This window comes from Branchiostoma lanceolatum, chromosome 10 (assembly GCF_035083965.1).
Source record: "Branchiostoma lanceolatum isolate klBraLanc5 chromosome 10, klBraLanc5.hap2, whole genome shotgun sequence".
Taxonomy (NCBI): domain Eukaryota; kingdom Metazoa; phylum Chordata; class Leptocardii; order Amphioxiformes; family Branchiostomatidae; genus Branchiostoma; species Branchiostoma lanceolatum.
The window spans coordinates 15,235,033-15,251,587 of NC_089731.1; the positions used below are offsets into that span (position 1 = coordinate 15,235,033).

At 39.9% G+C, this 16,555-nt stretch overlaps 1 protein-coding gene across 1 annotated transcript in view; it reads right to left on the reverse strand.

Moving 5' to 3' along the window:
* The window catches only part of LOC136443004 (enolase-phosphatase E1-like), a 31,534-nt gene extending 15,870 nt beyond the window's left edge, over window positions 1–15,664 (reverse strand). The window contains exon 1 of the mRNA XM_066440049.1: window positions 15,333–15,664. Coding sequence (XP_066296146.1) covers window positions 15,333–15,419 — 87 coding nt within the window. The 5' untranslated portion in view covers window positions 15,420–15,664. The remainder of the gene's footprint in view (window positions 1–15,332) is intronic.
* Between the last annotated feature and the right edge of the window lie 891 nt (window positions 15,665–16,555).

Below are 16,555 nucleotides of genomic sequence, written 5' to 3' on the forward strand. Positions count from 1 at the left end.
AGATTAGACACTTCACACACAGGAGTGTATCCTTATCAGGCCATAATGCTTAGTAAAAAGTGTGGTGGGTCCTTCAAGATTCTCAAGGTGTGGCGAGTCTCCTAAAAAGGAGGACTGACAGATTAACGTCCCCTTTGAGAAGGATGGCAACTCTTACCAGAAGCATGGAAATCGGCGTTCAGAACACCCATGGCTGTGCCAGGATTCCATAACTGAAGATTTGATTTTGGCCACATATATTTTTACCATCCTGCCCTTCTCGGAGACCAAGCCCTATGCCAGCTGTAGGTCAAAACATCTTAGATTCCTAGCAACCGGCAGGAAAAAGCTTTCTACTTTTATCCATTCTGATCGTGCAACCAAATATGGCGTTAATTGGACTTCCTGGATGGATGCTCGTTTGTAAACTTGCTAAATTGGATTAATCAAGCTGATGCAAATGTTGATCTTAAACAGACCTACTTTGATGTTTTGATTTTGCACGACCACACAAGCCAGGTATTGAAGATGGCCACTTTTGCTTCTAAGACGCAAGAGTCGTAGCTACCAGGTACATTTTGAAAATGGCTCAGACCAAAAGTAGACAGCCTAACATATGGTACAGTGTTCTCGCCAGGCCTTTTCAGCATAGGGGCCCGCTATGCTGTGATCTGGGCCCCCTATGCTGTGATCTGGACCCCTATGCTGTGTTTCAACCAGCATAGGGGTGTTTCTTTCTGGGACAAACCTTGTGACCCTTCATAAATCTTATAAAAAGTTCATATTTGGCTTTAGAATGAGGCTGTGACAGAGGAAAAACTCTACTTCACAAAATTTATCCCTCAAAATGCATGAAATAATGTCTCATTGGGTTATGAATTTACAAATTTTCCGCGGGAACATGCCAGACTCCCTACTCTGGTCATGTCTTCAGCACTCCACACGTGACTTGCACCGCGTAAAATTGGCCTTCTGTACCTGACCCCTATGCTGTGAAAAGATTCTGGTGAGAACACTGTGGTATATATAAGATCAAGAGCTTCTGATATTTCAACATTACTTTCTTGAAAGCAATATGCATTCTGTTGAATCATGCACAGTTGTCAGGTAATGCAAGAAGCTTTTGATAATTTTAACAGTAGGAAAACTGAAACAATTTCCTTGAGGGGGGGGGCGCAACACGGAAGTTGAGAGGTAAGAGTTTGCGTGGTTTTTATTTCGTGCTAAGGTGAAAATGGAGTGTTCACTGTGGTCTTAAGTTCGCGGCAGCGCTATAGTTACATACTGCTACAGTATTGGACGAAAATGTTTGCGATGGCTTTAAGTTTGCGGTAAAACAGTCGCCACGAAAACCGCAAACATAAAACCGCCGCGAACATTTCTGCATTTACAACACTATCTGTATTTGAAAGTCTTTTATATCTTAATTAATATCTACCGTACCTTCTTGTTCTGATTCTAGGACTTTCTTCCTGCCTCCAATGAAGAAGACAAAGTAACCATGACTATCGATAGAATACCCAAAGACAACTGTTCCAACAAACATCCCAGAGGCAGCCCAGGACAGAGGTGGGGAGGGCAATGGTCGAGGTCAGGAGGTCAGGAGCCACAAGTTGCTGAGATCCACCCCAGATGGCACTGGGGCTGAAGAGGTTACGCCTACATGTAGCAATTACAGTTTCACTTTGTGACATGTGGATTGTGCGTGGGAAGGTACATCTACTTCAGGGCTGTCTCCAGGAGAAATTTCCTTGTAAGGAGTCTTGGGACAAACACAATTTTCACCACATCTGTCAAAAACATCTGAACTTCCTGACATGAAACTGATTAAAAAATCTATTTTCGTATCAAATTTTCGTAAAATGAGTGGAGTAGAGAAGAGAAAAATTTTCGGTCAGGTAGGACTGATTGACAGATTTGACAGATTTGACAATGGAACAATGAGTGTTTTCGTTTCATTTCAAGGCGTCCTCATTTGAGGTGAAGCATGATGCTTTTTCAAGTAGCTACGTAGTGGTAGACTGAGTGCAATGCAGCATGCTAAGGCTTGCATTTTTGGCCAAGCACACCTACTCTTCTCGATAAGTGTGTTGGGTTCTTTTACGTGCAGAGGTTTGACGTTTGAAGCTAATGCCTGAAGCTCCCTCATACATGGGGCTGCCAGCTTTACGTCACCATCCGAAATGACAAATGCAATCCCTAACAACATGTCCGAGCTGGAGTCGACCCCTATAGCTAGGATCAAACAATGACTTGAATGAGTGAGACAGAAAAACTTGAGATGGAGACAACCCTGATCTACTCCCTAGATATCCATACAAATCTATCTATTAGTAACTATTAGGCAAAGTAATATTTCCAAACTTAAGACTTCATCTAGCTCTGTAAGAAAAGAACTTTTCATTCCAAATACACAAAATGGAAATAGAAAGCAGCCATTACCTGATTATAAAAGACAGAAGGCTTCAAAATCCATTAGACTTCTGATATGTTTTGTTTGATTTCAGAGCAGTGGATCCAGACCTTCCTGACACAAGGTTGCTACCATGTAGTTATGAATCCAAGAGGTCGCAAAAGTCGTCTGCAAGAATTTCCAGGTCAAGTGCACAGCTTCTTAATGTCAAGGGTCACATGTAAAGTTTATGTTCAGATGCACACATCATTTAGTATAGACTGGCAGACCTTGGGCAGATGTCTCAGCATAGATGTACTAAAAGCGAATATTAATCATCTTAACTTTATATCCGTAAAACGTAGATAGATACATACACTGCTCATAAATTTGCATTCTATAGATATAGTTATTTATGAAGGTAGGCATTGGTTATGGCATTGAATGGCTAGGCTCGCGGACACAGAATTGAGAGGTCACGGTTCAATTCCTGGTATTTCTAGCTAGTAAAAGTAATTGTGATCTTGAACTATAACTTTCCTCATTCTACCCAGGTGTAAAAATGGGTAGCTGACTTCAGTTGGGGAGGTAAAAGTGGCGGAAGGAGAGGAATGGGCTCTGCCTTCCAACATCAAACCCTAGACACAGTTTATCAACAACTCACTGCCCCTACGGCCTCAAAAAAGCTTCTTGGTTTTATTGGTTGTGGGTTGGTTGACTCCTATTGAAATAAAACTAAAATTAAGTAAAAATAAGATAATCTTGGCAGGTATCCATGTGAACTTCAAGATACTTTAGGTGAGGCCAAGGGGGTCCAAGGTGAGAGCATGTTTTCAATCCTCCTCAGAAGGACATCCCCACAGGGGGCACTCAAACACCTGTCACGACTATCACTTCAAGGAAAAAGATGTCTTATCAAACAGACACACTTGAGCGATGGAATGAACATGAATTGGCATTCAAAACTCTTGTTATACTGAAAATGGAGTGTTCGCGGTGGTTTTGAGTTCGCCTTTGAAACAATAGTAGCACTACAAGATCACCGGTGAAATAATGTTTGCGGTGGCTTTACGTTCGCAGCAAAGAGCTTACCGCAAAAACGATGAGCATAGAACCACCGCAAACTTTTTTGAAAACAGTGGCCACATGTCTTTGCCAGAATTGCCAAAGAATCTTCTGGCACGAAACAGCACAAGAGCACCACCGCAATTTGTAGCCTTTCCAAACCACAAATTAAGTTCGAACACTTGCTACTTGTACAAGAAGTCTCACAGTTGCAAAGGGCATTCCTAAGTACATCCGTGTGTTATAGCTTTCTAAGATCTTGGTGAAACTTCAACGGTTTTGGCTCCTGTAGTTCACCAGCATGCTGGTTCTAATCGTGTGGCGGACAGCACCCGAGGCCGCACCTGTCAGTCTAGCGAGGAAGAATGTCCTTGTCAGGTAAGCCCAGTCAGGGATACGTTTTCCATATGGAAGGGGTCGCCCTTCTCACTTTCCACTGGAGAGGCCACCAAGGACTTTTGACATCACTTGGAATACTAGGAATTTATTAAACAGAGTGAGGCACTAGGCCATTATTTCTAGTAACTTCAGTACAAAATTACTACAAATGAAACTTTCATCATCCTACAACTGTTCAGTTCATGAAATTGAAATGTCGGAATTTGTAGTTTTGGGGTACCGGTAAGTCTGGATGCGAGAATAGAAGCCATACAAAATGTCCATCCGTCCCAGGATGGAAATTTGCTTGTCGGGATGGAAAAAAATGTTACCCTGTCCGTCCCCAAAATTGGAACTTAAGATTGATGAAAATGCATTTTTGTTGGCTTAAATGATAGATTAATTTAACAACGAAAATCAGAACATTGGATCTCAAACAATGAGTGGGACGGAAAAAAATTTGAAGCTGGAGACAGTCCTGAACTTGTTCAACTAGTAACCAATATTGGAATGAATCATTAGCTTCTTATTATATACTCTAGAGCTTGAAAGTGGTATGGGAAAACTTTCTTAATTTCTCCTTCGTGGTTCAAGAATGCTTAATCTTTAAAAGATTCCTTTTGATACAAATGTTCATTTTGTTCAACTTGCAACGGAATGATTAGCTTCTTATAATATACTCTAAAGCTTGAAAGTGGTATGGGAAAACTTCCTTAATTTCTCCTTTGGGAACTAGGTTTAAGAACGCTTCATCCTTGTCAAAATTCCTTTTGTCAAATGTCTCACTGCAGATAGTCGCTGAAGTCACCAACATGGAGCCATTGGTACTCTCCAAGCAGAGGAGGGGTTCCGGCTGTTTTTTGACGTGTTTCTAGGCGTTTGTCAGAGAAAAACGACAAAAACACCTAAGATTAGTAAGAACACGTCAAAAACCAGCCAAACCCTCCTCTGCTTGGAGAGTAGCCATTGGCACATGCTATCCGAAGTGAAATTTTCAAAGAAAACTCAAGGACCTAGCTTTCTCACAGAAGTCAGAAGGTAAGATTTGAATACTAACAGGCCTGGCGTAGAGGGTGCCATGATGGAGGAGACAGATGATAAGGGTTACAACATGGTCACATTCCTGACCTTGTGGGAACCCTGAACCTGAACTTGCCATCTGATATTTCTCTTTCTCTCAGACACCAAAGTTTTTGATTACGGGACCACTGACTTTTCCCATATATGCAAATAAAGCTATCTAAATATATGTTAATACATAATATTTTGTATTAACCTCTCTTCACATAGAGCAGAATGTAGGAAAAATTCTGCTCTAGATGTGAAGAGAGGTTAATGTAAAAGATTATGTTTTAGCATATATTTACATAGCTCATTTGCATATATTGGAAAAGCCAGTGGTCCCGTAACCAAGCAGGGGTCTCCCCAGAATTTTTTAGGGGAGTGGTGCTCCCATTTTTAACACAGGCGGAGAGGGCGCAAAGCGCCCGAAAGTCGCGCGCAGCGCGACAATGAGGGGGGAGAGGTTTGGAGAGGGGGGATTCCCCCCCTTTCCAAATTAGAAGCTATTGCATTTTGGCCATCTTAAATGCAATTTGAGGCCTTCTCCTGGAACTTGAGCTGTAAATCTTACAGAATTAAGAGACAGAAAATCTGTTGCATTTTGCCTTTATAAATTGAAATTGGAAGCTTTCTCCTACAACTTAGGCTGTGAATGTTACAAACTAAAGATAGGATCAGAGGATCAAGCCCAAATTGTTTTAAATTATTATCAAAATTAGGTTATTTAAAAAGACTATTAAAAAAAATAAAATAGAAAATTATGACTATTCATACAATTATGTAATGAATTTGAAATAAGAATTAGAAATTTATGCCAGTAAAACATTATTCATTAGTACAGAGCACAATCAATAAAAAACATTTAAAAAAACTTAATAGGTTTTGCTATTTATTTAGAATGTTGTCATCAGAAAATGCTTGGTTAATTTTTCAAAATCAATAATGGTACAATCGCCACAAAACTGCTCCAATTATCGTCACAAAATTTTTGTTGTTGTTGTCCTTGTTTAACGTCTATTATTTCGTTAGACATGGTCTCCAGGTGCTGTGCTGGTCGCTAGGTTTCAGTTCAAAATGCGATCTATGCCGAAACTGTGTTTGGGGATTTCCCGCCATGTGATCACATGATATCTTGCATCAACCAATCAGAGCGCATGTTTTCATGACGCCGACCAATCAGCGCTTAGATTTATGCATATTAATGAGTAAACAAGATGGCCGCCGGTCGGCGATTGTCGCTAGCCAGCTGTAATAAAGCCAAACCCCGGTGTAAAATACGACTCGTCTACGCTACAAAAGCAGAATTTTTACGGGAAAACAATTAGAAGAATAGATTCTCCGCCGAATACGACCACAAATGATGGCAAATCGCAGCAGATCACAACGTAGGGGCTGAAATGCTCGGCCGAAAATCTTGTTTTCCTTCAGTATTTTTACTGGCTTTCTTTGATTGAGTCTTGAAAAAACAGGTTTTAATGAGATCAATGCATGTCAAAGGCACCGATATCCATTGCTTGCAAGCATAACAATAACAAGAAACAAAGGAGTGTGATTACCCAGCGGCAGACGGCGTCCCCACGCCCGTAAGTACAATACAAAGCCAAAATTGGGGTGACTGTGTTTCGATAATTATTTTCCGATTTCTCGGCAAAGTATGTGTGTAGCGGTCGGGAGTTAACAGTCGGGAGTATCGACGTCGCTCCAATTTTTCGCAATTTTTATCCTCAAAAATACAAAGAAAAGACCCTAAATTTGAAAATTTTGGGAGAGGCGCTGGGGATTTTGGGAGAGGCGCAGCACCCTTGCACCATTGCGTAGGGAGGCAAGTTTTTCCACAAATTCTCAGAACTTCTATAGTATATGGCCCTGCAGTCATTTCTATTTTTGAGTCAATACAGGGCTGTCTCCAGCTTTGAATTTTTTTCAGTCACATTATTGTTTGGGAGCCGACGTTGTAAATTTTCATTGTTGAATATGTCATTTTAAACTTAAGAAAATAAATTTTAATCAAGTCCATGTCATGAAGGTCAGATATTTTGGATGGGCAGGGTGAAATATTTTTCCATCCAAACAAGCAAATTTTGTCCCAGGACAGAGGGACGGGTCCTGGAAACAGCCCTTGTACAATTTTATTTGATATTTGGTGTACAATTGACATTTTTCATAGAAATATTGTGTGTCAACTAGTTCCCTTGCTTGTTTGATCCTTATGAAAAGAATAGTATTATGTTATATGTTTAAAAACGTTTTGTACTTGCAACATTCTTTTCAACATAATGACTTCTAATTGTAAACATATAAACACAATTTGGCCACCCTGTAACAAGTAAGTAATAATGTTACAGCATATGGCCTTGAAATTTCTTTACAATCTGTGTTGCCTAGGAATTAAAAATTGTAATATAATTGCACGGCTTTGAGTCATTCTTTAAATAAAGATTACTATTCTAGACACTCGCTAAGTGAAGACCCCCTCCTATAGAGACTGACTTATCAACTAGAGACAAATATTTGTTTTAGAGACCCATTGGGATATCCGGATGTTCAGACCTCGGGAGGGGGGCAGAAATCACACAACAAGGGCAAAAGAAATCAGACAGGACTAGATCTATATGCACAAAAAGGGAAAATAAAATTGAGAACAATAACAGCAATAAAAGGAATACTTTTTTTCAAAACATTTTGAATATAACCCAAATGTTACAAAGGAATATCCCTTGGTGGGATCTAAAATAGAAACATTCCTATGTCACTAATTAGACACTTTGCAATCATTCCAACATTCCGATGTTTCCACATTCCTATTTGGCCCATTCCTTCTAAAGACACACCACTACCAGTGGACCAGCCCCCTGCTGTAGTGATTGCACAAAGTCGTGTGGCCCAAGGGCTACTGAAACGGAGATGGGAGCCGCCTTATGCACCGTCTTGTGCGAGAGGACTTTAACTTTTAACTTCTTTCTCGGAAGAAAGTTGTTTGGATCTGTCCTTCTATGCAAATATGTCAATGTTACTTTCCAACCTTGACCTTGTTTAGAAAATGAATGCAGCGACATCAGTTAATGAAATATCACTGTTAGAACTACATTTAGGACACCATTAACTCTTTCATAGACGCAGTTCACAGATCTATTATATATTGAAAACATTATTATAGTGGCCTCTCCTTCAATCAGTCAAGGAGGTTAAATATACATATTTAACCTCCTTGAATCAGTATATCAAGTGACATGCAAAACAGGGCCTTGCTTAGGTAATCTCCAAGCAGATGTTAGGGTGGAAGATCGGAATGTTTTCTGACTGCCATGGGTGAATGGCTGTCAGAGATGCCTGGCAGTCAAAAAGGCAATACGATCTTCCACCCCAACATCTGCTTGAAGGAGACCTAAGTGCACAAAATGTAGAAGCATGCCACTAGTGAGGGAGGGGGGGGCTTTCATGGACTTGTTTCATGAACTTGTCAGAAAGGCATTACAGGTTTTACGCTCCAACATCTGCTTGGAGATAAGTGTACAAAATGTAGAAGCATGCCACCAGGGAGGGAGGGGGGGCCTTTCATGGACTTGGTGATTAGTGTTAATTGGCCCATCCTGTGAAACTCTGCGTGAGTCTTTGTGCAAGGATCATCTTAGATTAGAGCGGCATTACTTTGTGTGTTCCTGCCAAGCAGGCCAGCCTGGGAAAATTCACACTCTCCAATCATTTAGAACTGGGGATATAAAAAGGTAGATTAGCTACAAACATCTAGGTTTCACTTGTCAAAGCCAAATGAAATGGCTTGTTTGTTGGAGGAAATAGAGAAACCCTGGATGATTAATTATACGGGCAATTAGTAGCTCGTAAAATCATAAATATAACAAAATTATGGTTGTTGACACTTGTCGATGACTACAAAATCTACATCATAAGTTTACATAAAAACATTCAAACATAATGTTAATGTATGCATTTTAGTTTTGTGTTTTGAAAATACAGAAAATAATGTTGTTGGTGACTACAAGAATGCAAGGCGGAAAAATGAAATTAATTCCTATACTTTTGAAAAGCCAATTGACAGACAGAAAATGATCTGGAATATCATACATAAACTTCTCTTCCAATTAGTGCTTGAGAGAAATCCTCGCATAAATAAACACAAAATCAGACCTTTTAAAATCCTGTAAAAACCACTGGGGAGATGAGAATAAACCTATCAACATGACCCCACACCCCAATGTGTCCATATACAGGGTAAGTTATTCATTCCTAGCGTTTGGCAGACTGCTTATGAAACATAACCTGTGTCTGTCTGGACTCTACTAACCTCGGGAAGTGAACTATCACCCTCGCATCCACCTCCCAAATATTGATAATTTCCTTACCAATCTTTTGTGCCAACGGAAAAGATTAAATCTAACCTTCACCGAAATATTTGATATCTCCCATATGTACGTATACAGGTCATGTTTAATATCTGGGGGACTATATATGATTATGAATGTGTTATTTATGAAATCAGAGCTGTGACATGGCGGTATGTAACCAGGGTGACATCAGACACATACACCCCCAGTTCGTGGGAAAGGTCTGGGCAACATCAAAGATGTCTGCACTGTAGGGCCAGATAACATACCCTCATACAGAACACACAGAAATGCCAATGTCCTTAGATCTTAGTCATATATGCAATAATGAGGGTCTGCATGGGGGGGGGGGGGGGTCGACAACGCTTTACAAATTCAGAAGAACCCCATATGTATTAAACCCATAGTTCATTTGCATTGTCATGTTTCTACAAGTTGCCATACTTTGTAGCTGTTACAATTGAATGAATGAATGGTTTATTTCAAAAAATAAAACCCCTCGCAGCCTATTAGGCTGAATTGCGGATTTTACAATGTTTAGAATTCATTTCTGTACAACATGGCAACATTATTACACAAAAATATGGCAACATTATAATATAAAAGACCGTGATTAAGTTCTAAGGATTATGCTGAAGTCAAGGAAGGCGATTACACAAAATTTTGTCGCCTCGCTATGAATTCTGTAACTAAGACGGCTTTCTCTACGAATTACGGGAAAATAAAAAATAGGCTGCTTTCGCCTTACGGAAAAGAGCATGCTCAATAAAACGGTATGTTACAGTTGGAGAAAATGCACAGATGATAAAGTTATGAAGATCTTGCTTATTATAAAGTAAAGTACTAAAATTGGCCAGTGTTGCACTCTAAGAAAAGGCAAAATAAAGAAACTATTACATGAATGTACACTGTTGTGCTTGTTATTAATTAAAGAAGTTATTCAATTTACAAAAGGTAGTTTGTATGTCAAATTCTATCCAATCAACTAAAACAACACCAGATTTTTTTTTAGCACAGGCTTCGCGTCCAATTTTGCCCAAACTGAAAGTTGTCCCATTGGTGTGGAAATAACAGAATACTGGAAAACAAGGGATTTCTGCGACAAGTTTCCCACACATCCATCCCCCTGGAGGTTAGTGATCAATCCCCTTACCCATGCCTCACCCTGGTTGGTGGTCTGCTCCAACAAGAAAAGACAGTTTCCAAGAACATTGTTCCATTCACATATCTCTCTATTATCCCCTTTGTCTCCATTGTTGAATTCCATCTCCTCTACACAAGGCACGCCTCCTACAAACTCTTACAGAACAACCCCACCTAAATGGCCAATCATCAAGTTTATTTCTCTTGGGTCTGAAAAAATATGCACCTATTCTTTGTAATTTTCCGAGTCATGCACTGCTTCAGAATTCCGAGATTCCAAAGTCATGCTCCGCTGGTACTGAATTGACCATCTTCCTTCTCAACAGACTGCTTGTGTCTGCCATCTGCCTTTCTTAGGAAGACTGTCGGACACTGTTTACCAAAATCTGGAGCCATGTGATCCTCTTATCAACAGCTATAAACAGTTTCCATCCTCAGAAAGCGTCTTCGGCTTAAAAAGCGCATCTGTATTTATCTAACAAACCTGGGAAATTATCATAATACAGCATTCAGGTTAGTAACAATAGGTAGTTACCACCTAACAAATGTAAATTTTCTGCTTTTTCAACAATAAATGAATGAATGAATGAATGAAGACCTTTATTGTACAACAATGGATATGTTCCATGGTAACACATCAATGCTTCTGTTACAATAAACAATGGTGAAAAACATGTCCTTACAACATTTGGTAAAACTGTCGACTGTATTTCTACTTGCATTTAAGGACTTTGTAAAACATACAGCAAAAAAAAAACAAATTCCCTCAAAAGGATGACTTTGTCAAATGTGTTTATCAAGGATTTACATACTGTAACATGTTTATGAAAAAAATTCTTGTAACACTTTTGTGTAATTTCGATCCTACAAAATGATGTAACACTAGAGAGCCTAAGCTGACAACAAGGAAGTTATCGGTGTGCCAGAAAAGTATTCTCCAAGCAGAGGAGGTTTTTCGGCTGTTTTTTTACGTGTTTTTAGGCGTTTTTGTCGGGATTTATACTTTGTTAGTTTTTTTTGTATAACATGGCAATTTGAAAGTAGAAACTGAAAGCCCGACAAAATCGCCTAAAAACACATAAAAAAACAGACGGAACCCATCCTCTGCTTGGAGAGTGCCAGAAAAGTAGGCGACATGAGCAGAGCACGAAAACTGTACTTTGTAGCCACACTGTTACTGTTTAGGTTCTCAGGTCCTGTTGACAACCAGCTAAACAAATGCAGGTACTTGAATAAATAAACAAGAGAACAGCTCAACAGTAAGTACTCCAGCAAATACTGCATACAATTGCATACTGGGAGCTCTAACCAAGAAGATTTCCTATACTAACACTAGAGATAGCTACAAAGGTATTCCCCTTACCAAGAGATTTAGGGATCAAAAAGTTAGCCGAGAGCAAAGAACAGGTGACAATACCATCTTTGCACAAAATTAGTTTTGAGATGGCTGAACAATGGTGTTATATTTGCAAAAATGAAAAAAAAATTATTACTAAAACCTTTAAAAAAGTTGAGAGAATTAACTTTCTGAACTTCCAAAACTCTTTTCTCAAAATGTTTGACATTCAACCAGCATGTTACTGTAAATGCAGAAATGTTCGCAGCGGTTTTATGTTCGCTGTTTTTGCCACAACAGTTTCACCGCGACTTAAAACCACTGCAAACATTTTTGTCCGATACTGTAGCAGTATGTGACTATAGCGATGCCGCAAACTTAAAACCACCGTGAACACTCCATGTTCGCCTTAGTGCGAAATAAAAACCATGTGAACTTGAATGCATTTACAGTACCATCTCATACTATAGTTGCATACAAAAGTTTCCATGTGAATAACATGTGTCTCTCTCGAGGCACCACATCATTTCCTTCCCTCAAGTCTCGTGGAGCAAATTGGAAAAGAATGTCATGGCCCCAAATACAATGGTATGCCACCTCATTAGGTCATTCCATTTTTATCCACCGACAATGAAGGAGATGTAAACTTCGTTAGAACCAATTTCACGGGAGAACCTAGGATTATCCTCTTCTTTCTAGAATCCCAAAACAACTTGTATGTCCTGGAATATATTCCTTAGGTTCTTACAAATCACCAGTATTGACATTCCCAATTAGTTTGGGGTAGGGTCGGCCCTGGCGGCAAAGAGCAAAATCCAAACAGCAAACGTTTATTGAGTGCAACCCTCCCGAATCTTTCCCAGAAAAGGCATGTGCTTGCTTGGCTTGGTGACACTGTTACTTTTTGGGATGTTTGCCAGAAAGCAAAGGTGGCACATCTATTTCCTTTACTGTTGGTAACTGTCAAATTAATCCATATCACTGTCAGCGAAGGTCTCGGAAAAGGAGGAAAGGTGATGGCTGGTAGTATTGATAGTGATGTGTGTGACAAGTTTCCCCTTTCCTTACAAATTATCATGTCTCCTATTTGATAATATATCCCTGTCCAGTCTCTGGACTGCATTAGAAAGACACGACTATACATAAACCATTGTGGAACACCTGAACAAAAACTACTGTCATCGACCGATAAAAACACAAAAATAAACACAGGTGAGCATTCATGGTCAGAAACACAATAGATTGTGCTCTTATTGAAAAACCCAAACAAAAGGGCACTCTCTCTTTGTGCTCAACTCCAATACGTATCCCCTAAGTATAAACAAAGACATGTGAATCATGAAAGGAGACATTTTCCTGTTAAAATCAAGGAGGTTATATACTGTGATTCTTGTTTCTTTCACTGTAACTTTATGCTTACGTTTTTCACGGTCACCTCTGTACAGTGAACTTATCATCACCGTGAAAAAAAAACCTGTTGTTATTATTTATGATTCCTTCACTGATCCAATCTGTTAATCACTTGCTGCCAACGTGAAGTTAAAGTTCAGTGAAAATGTCCACTTCCTTACACCGTGAAATTTTGCTACCGGGAAGATAAAGTGAATTACAGTAAGTGAAAGAACATGGCCATCTTGGCTTGAGCTCCCCTTATCAGAAGTAGTTTTCCAAGAGCTTCCCAGCTCATTTGTCAAATTTTGCAGGATTGACCAAAGAAGCTTCCCTATCACATGTATCAGCTATTCTCCAACTCCAGTCCAAGCAGAGGTTCGGTCGAGTGGGGTAGGACTACCATACTAGGAGTGTCCGTGATTTTTAACGAAGGTAGAGAAACATTAAAAAATCCCGGACACTCCTACCCCACTCGACCGAAACCACTGCTTGGAGAATATGTATCAGCCCCTACTGTACTGTTTCCTACCAAACAAGTGCTAATGGGGGTACAAAATAATAACATGTGAACATGAGACCCGCTGCCAGGGGCCTGTCTTTCAGCGAGGTTTATCAGACCACAGCTTCCCTTTGAAGATCAGCCTTGAGTTCATCCCAGCTGTGGGGAAGTGGGGTTATAGCAGGCAATACGCACGACCATCAAAATTCACTTCAAACGCGAGAAAAGAAGAGGGCACTGCGGATGGAAGCAACCATATTTCCTGCAGGAAATCTTGGCTGTTTTTGTCTGGGCATGGAATGGAGAAACGATTGTAGACCATTCCAATCGAAAGCTAGAAGGAGGGGGGTCCGAAGATTGTTTTCCAAAGCGAAACTGGAGTACTGTAATTCTTGTTTCTTTCACGTTTACTTTATGTTCATTGTTTTCACGGTTACCTAGTACCGTGAACTTATCATCACCGTGAAAAAACTTGTAATGACTTATGATTCCTTCACACATCCGTACTGTAAATCACTTGCCGCCACCGTGAAGTTAAAGTTCAGTGAAAATGTCCATTTTCCTTACACAGTGAAATTTTGCTACCGTGTAGATGAAGTGAATTACAGTGTTCTACAGACTCAGATAGTTATTGAATTATTAGACGTGGGGAAAAAAGTATTGCCTGGCAAACTATTTAAGAGTCCATAGTGCTTTTTAAACAGTTTATCCAAGCTTATAGAAAATGTTGTCTATTGTGGTTGTCCTTTTTCAGTCGCTCACACCGAATGTTACGCAACATTTACATAACAAAGAAAAGCAATTATTGCCTTACGCCATTGAAGTTGTTTGCAAAGAAGTAGGAAATTGGCTTGTAGGCAAACAAGACTCAAGTTTGTCTGCAAACATTTGACACAATCAAAATTCATGAGCCATCGACTTTCGCACTTGATCAACATATCGGGTAACCGTTTACATAACACTTGCCAAAAACAACAAATAAATGATAATCACCATCTCTTTCAAATTACTGTCAAAAAAAGGTGTTAGTTAATCATTAATTATTCTCCTTTCGTAACGCTTTTTCAGAGTTTTACAATAGAAATCACAGTACTAATTTCTTGTATTGCATAACATTATATTGCCCCGCTAAAGCATTATGTGAACAACTCTATTTTTTGGGTCATTCTAATTAAATGCTCCCAGCCACTACTATTAAGAAAAAAAACTTAAAGGTTCTCCCAACAGATGTTGTTAAAGAAAACTGCATGTTTTCCTGCTACAAAACGATTGTGCATCAACAAAACAAAAAACGGTGATGCCAGAAAACGTCAAGATTTCCCCACCCCACATCTGCTTGGAGATTGGGCTTCACCCTGAAAAAGCCATGTTACCCGTTGACCCATTGAGGTCCAAGTCAAGCACTCAACAAGTTCCAGACATCCGTACACCGGCAACCGAACCAAAAATAAACGATCATAGGACGGCACTGCAACTCTACACTGTTTTATGTGCTTCTAAATGCGTCCAATCTACAAGGAACCGCATAAATCCATCAAGAACATGAAGTAAAACAATGAGATTCTAGGAAACAGGCTTCAAGCGGGCCCGTTATACGCGTTACATACCCTCACACTGGTTACTAAAATTCCTAAATATTTATACAACTTTCCCTCCGGCTCAGTTGAACATATTTTTCTTGGTCAGCTTGTCAGAGACGTCTTTAAGTGTGTGCTAGCAAGGGCAGATCTTGGCTAGACTTACGTTTTCCTGTGCGAGGATGGGGGTGATGAGAAGCAGTAGTAGAGCGGCGCGGCACGGGCCGACCGCCGCCGGACAAGAGGCCATCATCCCTCGGTGCGCGTGTGATCCTGGACCGCCTAGCCAAGCACCGCAACACGCCGATCTCAGCCTCGAAAAACACCACAGCTAGTGGAAAACCTCGCGATCTCCTCGGATCTGCGGCCACATAAATCCAGGGAAAGCTTGAGATCCACGAGATCCACAGGAAAAAGTTGGATCAAGAAGAAGTCGCGAGGATCCTCCACTCTGAAGTGCCCGCACTGATCGAGTCCAGAGGACTTCCCCACTTCTGTTCTTCCAAGAACCACACTCACCCCCTCGGACGAATGCTCCCAAAATTTCTAAAACTGCCAATATATCAAATATATTTCCATATGAATAATAATTTATCAATATTAACTAGAAATATATAGTAAAACATCCTTTTTGTCGGTTTATAATGCATATTTTAGTCGATTATAGTGTTTGCATCGGGGAATAGTTGGCATTCTCATCAATATGTTGGGGGAGTAGAAGAGTAGCGGGAACAGCAGGAGCTAGAGTAATTTACCTTACAGGCATGTTATTGGCCGACCCGCAGGGATTTCGGCACCCATCAACACAAACCGAGAAGAAAGATACCTCTAGGGAATTGAAGAATCCAAACATAAACTTTTTATGTCACAAAGATACTAGTAGTATTCGTTTTCCATTTTCATCAGACAAATACGTAGACCACTACTTACATACATGTAACGTTATGTCCTTCTGAAGTTATAATCTTGAAGCCATTCTATTTTATAGAGCCTCCATAAAAGTTCTTGGTAGAAATTGTGATTGTGTTTTGTTTGTTTGATTGATTGATTGATTGATTGATTGATTGTTTGTTTGTTTGTTTGCATTTTATTTCTAGCAGTAGCGTAAACCTGCCTCCTAAAATCTACAGTTGCATTCGAAAACGGTATGCAAATCATTCTTTTGTGATCAAAACAACAATTATCTCCTTCTTTGCATACTGCCGCTTCGCCCTTTGTTCAAGGTTCACTAGCAATTAAACTTTACATTATACTAGTAGCTAGGCTTAGGAACTACATTATAGTCCTTGGAACTATCAAGCAGTGCATTTTCTTGCAACTTTGAATCAAAGTTATACACTCGTTGATTCTACCCATTGGGTTAACATTGGTAGGTCCCCCGCCCGTTTG